This window comes from Coregonus clupeaformis, chromosome 15 (assembly GCF_020615455.1).
Source record: "Coregonus clupeaformis isolate EN_2021a chromosome 15, ASM2061545v1, whole genome shotgun sequence".
Lineage (NCBI taxonomy): Eukaryota > Metazoa > Chordata > Actinopteri > Salmoniformes > Salmonidae > Coregonus > Coregonus clupeaformis.
Genome location: NC_059206.1, coordinates 1693577 through 1704202, shown reverse-complemented (window position 1 = coordinate 1704202; position 10626 = coordinate 1693577). Strand labels below are relative to the sequence as shown.

Here is a 10626-nt window from a genome sequence, read left to right as displayed (position 1 = left end):
ATAAATATAAATATGAATGACATTTAGCATAAGCTTTTATCCAAAGCGACTTACAGTCATGTGTGCATACATTTTACATATGGGTGGTTCCAGCCGGAATCAAACTCACAAGCCTTGGCGTTGAAAGCGCCATGCTCTACCAACTGATCTGCACAGGACCAAGTTCTATGTTGGAAAAAGTTGAGTTCTAAGCACTGTGGCCTCAGATGGTCTTTGATCAAAGCTGTTCCATGAAGTCATTCGTTTTTAAAAAGGGCCATTCAGATCAGTCCTGTTATGATTCTATAAGAGGATTAGAACATGCTTGTCCACTTCAGATCTTCTACACACTTCAAAGTGAACAGTAGAACACAGCTCCACCAGTTGTTCTTGTACATTATTCAAAGACCATAGAAACTAGACTAGGCGGGAGTGTGTGTGTGTGTTGTGTGTGTGTAGTGTGTGTAGATGAGTCTTGCCAGCATATCAGATGCCGCTTCTGTTTTTCGTATCATTCTTGTTTTGAGGCTACTTGGCTACCTCATGTATTCAGGCCACCTGTTGTCGAGCTTTGAGTTTGATGTTGTTGTTGTTGTTGTTACTGCAGTAGGCTAGATCAGGGCTGGCTTCCTAGATGTCACCTGTGTGTGTGCGTGTGAATACCTCAGGAGAGAGATCACTCAGGAGGGAGATGGTTCCTGGTCTCCTAGAAACCATGGATGGGTCGGCGTGACCTGGCTGTTGTTGGTTTCATCACCATCATAAGAGCATGGTGGAAGATTCAAGCCATGTTAGTTAAAAGTCATGTTGGTTAAGGGCTTTGTTTTGCCTCCGAAAAATAGGCTATACGAGGAAGACTGCCACAGAAAAACAATCCTCATTCAGCATTTACCCTCAAGCTTCTACTTGGGCGTAAATTAACAGTGTCTACCCCCAAGCCATAAGACTGCTAAATAGTTAGTTAAATAGTTAACCAAATAGCTACCAGGACTATCTGCATTTATCCTTTTTGCATGAACTCATTTGACTCATCACATACGCTGCTGTTACTGTTTATTATCTATCCTGTTGCCTAGTCACTTTACCCCAACCTATAGTTGAAGTCGGAAGTTTACATACACTTAGGTTGGAGTCATTAAAACTCGTTTTTCAACCACTCCACACATTTCTTGTTAACAAACTATAGTTTTGGCAAGTCGGTTAGGACATTTACTTTGTGCACGACACAAGTAATTTTTCCAACAATTGTTTACAGACAGATTATCACAATTCCAGAGGGTCAGAAGTTTACATACACTAAGTTGACTGTGCCTTTAAACAGCTTGGAAAATTCCAGAAAATGATGTCATGGCTTTAGAAGCTTCTGATAGGCTAATTGATATCATTTGAGTCAATTGGAGGTGTACCTGTGGATGTATTTCAAGGCCTAGCTTCAAACTCAGTGCCTCTTTGCTTGACATCATGGGAAAATCAAAAAAAATCTGCCAAGACCTCCGTATTATTTTTGTAGACCTCCACAAGTCTGGTTCATCCTTGGGAGCAATTTCCAAATGCCTGAATGTACCACGTTCATCTGTACAAACAATAGTACGCAAGTATAAACACCATGGGACCACGCAGCCGTCATACCGCTCAGGAAGGAGACATGTTCTGTCTCCTAGAGATGAACATACTTTGGGGTGAAAAGTGCAAATCAATCCCAGAACAACAGCAAAGGACCTTGTGAAGATGCTGGAGGAAACATGTACAAAAGTATCTATATCCACAGTAAAACGAGTCCTATATCGACATAACCTGAAAGGCCGCTCAGCAAGGAAGAAGCCACTGCTCCAAAACCGGCATAAAAAAGCTAGACTACGGTTTGCAACTGCAAATGGGCACAAAGATCATACTTTTTAGAGAAATGTCCTCTGGTCTGATGAAACAAAAATAGAACTGTTTGGCCATAATGACCATTGTTATGTTTGGAGGAAAAAGGGGGACGCTTGCAAGCCGAAGAACACCATCCCAACCGTGGGGTTGCAGCATCATGCTGTGGGGGTGCTTTGCTGCAGGAGGGACTTGTGCACTTCACAAAATAAATGGCATCATGAGGAAGGAAAATTATGTGGATAAATTGAAGCAACATCTCAAGACATTAGTCAGGAAGTTGAAGCTTGGTCGCAAATGGATCTTCCAAATGGACAATGACCCCAAGCATACTTCCAAAGTTGTGGCAAAATGGCTTAAGGACAACAAAGTCAAGGTATTGGAGTGGCCATCACAAAGCCCTGACCTCAATCCTATAGAAAATGTGTGGGCAGAACTGAAAAAGCGTTTGCGAGCAAGGAGGCCTACAAACCTGACTCAGTTACACCAGCTCTGTCAGGAGGAATGGGCCAAAATTCACCCAACTTATTGTGGGAAGCTTGTGGAAGGCTACCCGAAACGCTTGACCTAAGTTAAACAATTTAAAGGCTACCAAATAATAATTGAGTGTATGTAAACTTCTGACCTACTGGGAATGTGATGAAAGAAATAAAAGCTGAAATAAATCATTCTCTCTACTATTATTCTGACATTTCACATTCTTAAAATAAAGTGGTGATCCTAACTGACCTAAGACAGGGAATTTTACTTGGATTAAATGTCAGGAATTGTGAAAAGTTTAAAGGTATTTGGCCAAGGTGTATGTAAACTTCAGACTTCAACTGTATATGTACATATCTACCTCAATGACCTCATACCTTACACATTGACTCGGTACTGGTACCCTGTGTATATAGCGAAGTAATCGTAACTCATTGTGTATTTATTCCTGGTGTTATTATTTTTCTATTATTTCTCAGTTTTCTCTCTGCTATGTTGGCAAGGGCCAGTTAGTAAGCATTTCACTGTTAGTCTACACCTGTTGTTTACGAATCATGTAACAAATAACATGAAGTGACCATTTTGGGGGGGTTCAGTCCCCACCATCTTCGTATTCCATAATGATCCCGTTTGGGACCAGGTCTAAACCCTCACACCTTCCAGGGAGTGGAGGTGAGTTCACCGGTAATAATTCAGTGTCACTCGAGCCGACTGTGTCACAGCGTCACAGCTTAATGATGTGGCAGGCCTGGAGGCTGGAGCAGAGCTGTAACGTCAGTCTGCCACCCTACCCTCTTTCTCACACACACAAGCACATACACACACACGCGCGCACACACGCACACACGCATGCATGCACACAAACACGCTCTCTCTCCCTCTCTCCCACACACTCTCTCACACTCTCTCACACACACAAACACACACACACACATACACACACACAATAGGAAAGCTAGTCTGCCACCCTACCCTCTCACAGACTTCTGTCCCTCAGACCTTAATAAGGACACAGTGTCCGACACACCCTCTGTGAATCACCTAGTTTCTTATCAAACTAAACTAGAAAGAAGGGTTATCTTATTCTTATCAGTTGCAGCTCAATACACTGGTTTTCTACCTCTCAAACACTCCTTCATATTGCCTACCGCTTCCTTTTTCGCATTCAATAGATTTAGTGTTGGGTGGTTATGCTGAAGTGGTTAGTGCCTATCATACTGTTGATAACATACACTACATGATCAAAAGTATGTGGACACCTGCTCGTCCAACATCTCATTCCAAAATCATGGGCATTAATATGGAGTTGGTCCCCCCTTTGCTGCTATAACAACCTCCAACCTTCTGGGAAGGCGTTCCACTACATGTTGGATCATTGCTGCAGGGACTTGCTTCCATTCAGATCATTAGTAATGTTGGGCACTGATGTTAGGCGATTAGGCCTAGCTTGTTCCAATTCATCCCAAAGGTGTTTGATGGGGTTGAGGTCAGGGCTCTGTGCAGGCCAGTCAAGTTCTTCTACTCTGATCTCGACAAACCATTTCTGTATGGACCTCGCTTTGTGCATGGGGGCATTGTTATGCTGAAACAGGAAAGGGCCTTCACTAAACTATTGCCACAAAGTTGGAAGCACAGAATCATCTAGAATGTCATTGTATGCTGTAGCGTTAACATTTCCCTTCACTGGAACTAAGGGGCCTAGCCCGAACCATGAAAAACAGCCCCAGACCATTAGTCCTCCTCCACCAAACTTTCCAGTTGACACTATGCATTGGGGCAGGTGGCGTTCTCTTGGCATTTGCCAACCCAGATTCATCCGTCGGACTGCCAGATGTTGAAGCGTAATTCATCACTCTAGAGAACGCGTTTCCACTGCTCCAGAGTCCAATGGCGGCGAGCTTTACACCACTCCAGCCGACACTTGGCATTGCGCATGGTGATCTTAGGCTTGTGTGCGGCTGCTCAGCCATGGAAACCCATTTCATGAAGCTCCCGACGAACAGTTCTTGTGCTGACGTTGCTTCTAGAGTCATTTTGGAACTCGGTAGTGAGTGTTGCAACCAAGGACAGACAATTTTTACGCGCTACGGACTTCAGCACTCGGTGGTCCCGTTCTGTGAGCTTGTGTGGCTTACTACTTCGTGGCTGAGCCGTTGTTGCTCCTAGATGTTTCCACTTCACAGTAACAACATGTACAGTTGACCCGGGGCAGCTCTAGCATTCAGAAATTTGACCAACTGACTTGTTGGAAAGGTGGCAACCTGTGACGGTGCGACGTTGAAAGTCACTGAGCTCTTCAGAACGGGCCATTCGACTGCCAATATTTGTCTATGGAGATTGCATGGCGGTGTGCTTGATTTTATACACCTGTCAGCAATGGGTGTGGCTGAAATAGCCGATTCCACTAATTTGAACGGGTGTCCACATACTTTTGTATATATAGTGTAAGTGGATTTGTGCTTGTGTCACGACTTCCGCCGAGGCTGCCCCCCCTCCTGGTTCGGGCAGGCTTCGGCGTTCATCGTCACCGGAGTACTAGCTACTGCCGATCCCATTCTCATCACTCCACTTGTCATGTCTTGTCAATCACACACACCTGGTGCTCATTCCCCTAATTACTATGTGTATAAGTGTTCCCTCTGTTCCCCTTGTCTTTGTGAGTGATTGTTTTGTTGTGAGAGCGTGTAGCTCGGTTGAGCTACATTTCACTGTGTCATTGCCAAGGTGGATGTTTTCCCTTGAACAGTTTAGTTTGACGCTTGGGGCGTTTGATTTATGCAAACGGATTAAACTCTGGACTTCGGTATTTTACCTCCTGCGCCTGACTCCTTCTTTCACACCTCGTCACAGCTTGGAGGATTTCCCATTTTATGGTGGAGTTCATTGTGATTCCTCCTTCATAGACAGATTATTATTCATTGAAAATAGCCATGCAAAAACAGCCATTCTGAAATATTAAAGTGTGGTTGCCTTAGTGTTCTTATTGGTCCATTACATTTTCCTTGTTCATGGGTCATTTTCCTTGGTTCAATAGCCTGTATCTGGGGGTCAGTGAGCAGTCAAATAGCTCTGACCTTACAGCCAGCCAGGCCTATGTTGTTGCTCTTCATAATGCTGTGTGTGTGTTCTGTGGCAAAGTATTGTCAACGATCACCAAAGCTCAGTGTACAACTCCTAGCCAGATTAGGGCTGGTCTCTGTGACGTGTTGATGTCCGTTTGTCCGTCCTCAACTTTTCCGCATACGCTATACAGCCGTGTGATTGGCGTCTTTCATGTGGGTATCAGGTTCATTTGTATCCCACCCTTCTCGTCTTCAGAGAGAGGCCTCCACCTTCCCCGATACTAATTATGGAAGGAAACAAAATCCCCCACCTGAAGGAGGGCGAGAGAGAGAGAGCGAGGAAGGAAGCAGAGAGAGGAGAGAGAGAGTGTGATAAAAAGAGCAAGATGGGTAGAGTGAGAGAGGGGGTGAGAAAGTGAGAGATGGAGAAAGTGTGGGGAAAATGAGGGTGAGACAGAAGAATCAATCAACAGAGATTTGTCAAGAGAGTGGGAGAGTTAAGGATAAAGAAGAGAGAAAGCGAGGGATGGCTTGTCTTTGAGTTGTAGCTGAAGAGGCAGTTTGCTCTGCTGGGTGAAATATGGGTGGAGGAGTGGATCATTCCCACAGTCAGAGAGATGAAGGAGGGGTGTATCTCTCCCTCTCGCTCTCTCTATCCCTCTCTTCCTCCATCATTAGCTCTGAAGGGCCTCTCAGAATCCATGAAATGGAGGAAACGTCTGAAAACGAGTGAAAATAATCAAAAGGCTTTAGCGTGAGGAAGAGTAGAAAAGAACCTTTCAGACACACATTTTCTCCACAAGCAAGAGAAAGTGTTGAATCCTTATGCTTGAATTCTCCAGCGTTGCATTATTATGGCTGTTCAGAGAGGGGAGGTAGTAGTAAGTAGGTTATGAATGGTGGCCTTGATGAACAGTCACAGGAATGTGTTGATTGGCTGTCCATCTTCTTCTCCTTTCCTTTGTTCTTCTCAATAGTTAGAAAACCAATGAAAACAATGAATGATTTCACACAGTTAAACCCTGTCCCCCCCTCTCTCTCTCTCTCTCTCTCTCTCTCTCTCTCTCTCTCTCTCTCTCTCGCTCTCTCCTCAGGGCCAGGTGGAGATCCATGCTGTGTTGCAGGTTCCAGATCTGGACCCGGAACCAGAACAGACAGAGTTCTACGTGGTTCTAATAGGTTCCAGGCTATCCCATGTTACTGTAGCTAAGAGAGCGGAGGATGGAGAGTCTCTTTGCTTCACAGTTCCTGGTGAGTCCCACCATCTATAGTGTCCACTGGTCCCAGATCAGTCTGACTGTCTCACACAGAGTTACTGACTGAGGTTAAAACAGAACCCTTAGTTTGATACAGGGTCACTGACTTCCAGTTATCATTAGTTCCTATTTTATTATAATTTCAGGTCAACATAACAGGGATTGTAATAAATCAGTAGATAGCAGCAGTTTGCCTAACCTAATAAAGGCATGTTGCTGTATCACAAGCTTCAGTAGAAATCATATTTGGGAGCAGAAAACTGTTATTGCTGTACAGTGTCCATATTAGGAGAGCGTCAATGTCAGCAGGACTTGTGTCAGTCTCATCGGTAGTTGGCACCGTATTGTTGTCATATTTGATCCTCAGTTGTCTGTTCATCTCCTCTCCTCCACAGGTCACGACCTCCAAGAGACTGCCTCTGTCACAGTGTATCGCCACACAGAGGGTGGAGCCAAGCCCTGTGGAGGTGGGGCCTCCCTGAAGTACGTCCGTGATTTGCCACAGGAAGTGGCCGAGTACCTGCTAGCCAACAGCGACTGTTTGAGTCCCCAGAGCCACCTGGAGGTTCTGAGGAGGGTCTCAGCAGCTCCAGGGGAGGGGGACAGGGAGGGTAACAGGAGCGCTGGTCCAGGAGAGGAGCACTATCTGGGGCAGACAGACCAGGAGGAGGAGGGGGGTAGAGGTGGGAGACCCAGACCTGATCCACAGGTGGAGTGTCGTCTCAGGGAGATGGATGAGAGGATAACCCAGGCCATGGCTAACATGGACTACCCTCCGGAGTGGAGCGGCAAGGCCAGCCAACCTAGAGAAGGTAACCAACCATCCTACTTGGTTAACACAAGTAATACTAGTGCTTACACCCCAAAAAGTATGTAGTGACACCAGTGCTGCTGTGGAAAAGCCCTATGACTAGTGTAGTGGGGTCAGTGAGTTGTGTGTTGTGATGGGTAGAGAATCTGACCCTAAACAGCTTGTTTTGGAGCAGTTCCAGCAAGTGTACTAGCTTTCCCAGATGATTTCCGACACCTTATAACTTGAGACATTTTGTACACATTTCTGCTTCGCCTATAGGCCTATGTCATATACAGTGGCTTGCTAAAGTATTCACCCCCCTTGGTATTTTTCCTATTTTATTGCCTTACAACCTGGAATTAAAATGGATTTTTTGGGGGTTTGTATCATTTGATTTACACAACATGCCTACCACTTTGAAAATGCAAAATATTTAAGACAAAAAAACAGAAAACTTCAGCGTGCATAACTATTCACCCACCCAAAGTCAATACTTTGTAGAGCCAGCTTTTGCAGCAATTACAGCTGCAAGTCTCTTGGGGTATGTCTCTATAAGCTTGGCACATCTAGCCACTGGGATTTTTGCCCAATCTTCAAGGCAAAACTACTCCAGCTCCTTCAAGTTGGATGGGTATGAAAAAAAGAAAAAGTATGCACTCACTAAGTGCATGCACTAAGTTGCTCTGGATAAGAGTGTCTGCTAAATGACTAAAATGTAAAAATGTTCCGCTGGTGTACAGCAATCTTTAAGTCATACCACAGATTCTCGATTGGATTGAGGTCTGGGCTTTGACTATGCCATTCCAAGACATTTAAATGTTTCATTTTACATTTTAGTAATTTAGCAGACGCTCTTATCCAGAGCGACTTACATTTAAAATGGTAGTCATTTAGCAGACACTCTTATCCAGAGTGACTTACAGGAGCAATTAGGGTTAAGTGCCTTGCTCAAGGGCACATCGACAGATTTTTCACCTAGTTGGCTCGGGGATTAGAACCAGCGACCTTTCGGTTACTGGCACAACGCTCTTAACCATTAAGCTACCTGCCGCGACAGAGGCAGTCGTGACCTGTGGAGGAGAGGAGATGAACAGACAACTGAGGATCAAATATGACAACAATACGGTGCCAACTACCGATGAGACTGACACAAGTCCTGCTGACATTGACGCTCTCCTAATATGGACACTGTACAGCAATAACAGTTTTCTGCTCCCAAATATGATTTCTACTGAAGCTTGTGATACAGCAACATGCCTTTATTAGGTTAGGCAAACTGCTGCTATCTACTTATTTATTACTTACAGGAGCAATTAGGGTTAAGTGCTTTGCTCAAGGGCACATCGACAGATTTTTCACCTAGTTGGCTCGGGGATTAGAACCAGCGACCTTTCGGTTACTGGCACAACGCTCTTAACCACTAAGCTTCCCCTTAAACCACTCAAGTGTTGCTTTAGCAGTATGCTTAGGGTCATTGTCCTGCTGGAAGGTGAACCTCCGTCCCAGTCTCAAATCTCTGGAAGACTGAAACAGGTTTCCCTCAAGAATTTCCCTGTATTTAGCGCCATCCATCATTCCTTCAATTCTGACCAGTTTCTCAATCCCTGCCGATGAAAAACATCCCCACAGCATGATGGTGTTCTCGGGGTGATGAGAGGTGTTGGGTTTGCGCTAGACATAGCGTTTTCCTTGATGGCCAAAAAGCTCAATTTTAGTCTCATCTGACCAGAGTACCTTCTTCCATATGTTTGGGGAGTCTCCCACATGCCTTTTGGCGAACACCAAACGTGTTTGCTTATTTTATTCTTTAAGCAATGGCTTTTTTCTGGCCACTCTTCCGTAAAGCCCAGCTCTGTGGAGTGTTCTACAATTCTGAGAGAAAATGTTGCAGTTTTAATTTTAATTTCCTGCAATTCTATGCATTTCGCCATGGAAAATGCTTTGTATTTTTGCTTAAACATAATAAAAAAATCTATACTGCTAAATTAATTGTTTGGGGAATTTTCAATTCTGCCTGAATGTCTAGCTTTTATTTTGGTGATTATTAGTTGTCAAAGATTATATTATTTAAAAAAGATATAGGTCCACTGTCTTTTTCTACATACTTTATATCTGGTTTTAGTCGTTTACGTTTACATAAAGTGTTTTTCCATCCATCCATCTATATACTGTATATATAGAAATCTTTACCCGGCCCACCCAAGGATATCAATGGCAGAAAAATCCCTGCATTTCAGATAGTGACATGTACTGTATTCTGTTGGTAGGTAATGTGAACCAATGGAATGTGTAGAAATGTAGTAAACTGATGCTGGCACTAAGACCACACTCAACAAGCTATATAGGGCCATAAGCCAACAAGAAAATGCTCATCCAGAGGCAGATCTCCTAGTGGCCATTGATTTTAATTCAGGAAAACTTACATCTGTTTGACCTAATTTCTACCAGCATGTCACCTGTGCAACTAGAGGGAAAACAATTCTAGATCACCTTTACTCCACAGAGACGCATACAAAGCTCTCCCTTGCCCTCCATTTGGAAAATCTGACCATAACTCTATCCTCCTGATTCCTGCTTACAAGCAAAAACTCAAAACAGGAAGTACCAGTGACACGCTCAATTTGGAAGTGGTCTGATGAAGCAGACGCTAAGCTATAGGACTGTTTTGCTAGCACAGACTGGAAAATGTTCCGGGATTCATCCAATGGCACTGACGAGTTTTCCACATCAGTCACTGGCTTCATTAATAAGTGCATCGACCGTACGTATATATCCCAAACAGAAGCCATGGATTACAGTCAACATCCGCACTGAGCTAAAGGCTAGAGCTGCCACTTTCAAGGAGCAGGACACTAACCCGGACACTTATAAGAAATCCTGCGACGAACCATCAAACAGGCAAAGCGTCAATACAGGACTAAGATTGAATCCTACTACACCGGCTCTGACACTTGTCGGATGTGGCAGGGCTTGCAAACTCTCACGGATTTCAAAGAAAAACCCAGCAACGAGCTGCCCAGTGACACAAGCCTACCAGACGAGCTAAATGCCATCTATGCTCGCTTTGAGGCAAGCAACACTGAATCATGCGTGAGAGCACCAGCTGTTCCGGAAGACTGTGTGATCACACTCTCCGTAGCTGATGTGAGAAAGACCTTATACCAGGTTAACATTCACAAGGCTGCAG

The 10626-nt window shown here is 44.4% G+C and overlaps 1 protein-coding gene across 1 annotated transcript in view; it reads left to right on the top strand.

Annotated features, from left to right (window-relative positions):
* Positions 1–10626, top strand: part of LOC121583127 — a 40535-nt gene that overhangs the window by 15091 nt on the left and 14818 nt on the right. The window contains exons 3-4 of the mRNA XM_045225344.1: positions 6485–6641; positions 7042–7458. Of these exons, the coding sequence (XP_045081279.1) occupies positions 6485–6641; positions 7042–7458 (574 nt within the window). The remainder of the gene's footprint in view (positions 1–6484; positions 6642–7041; positions 7459–10626) is intronic.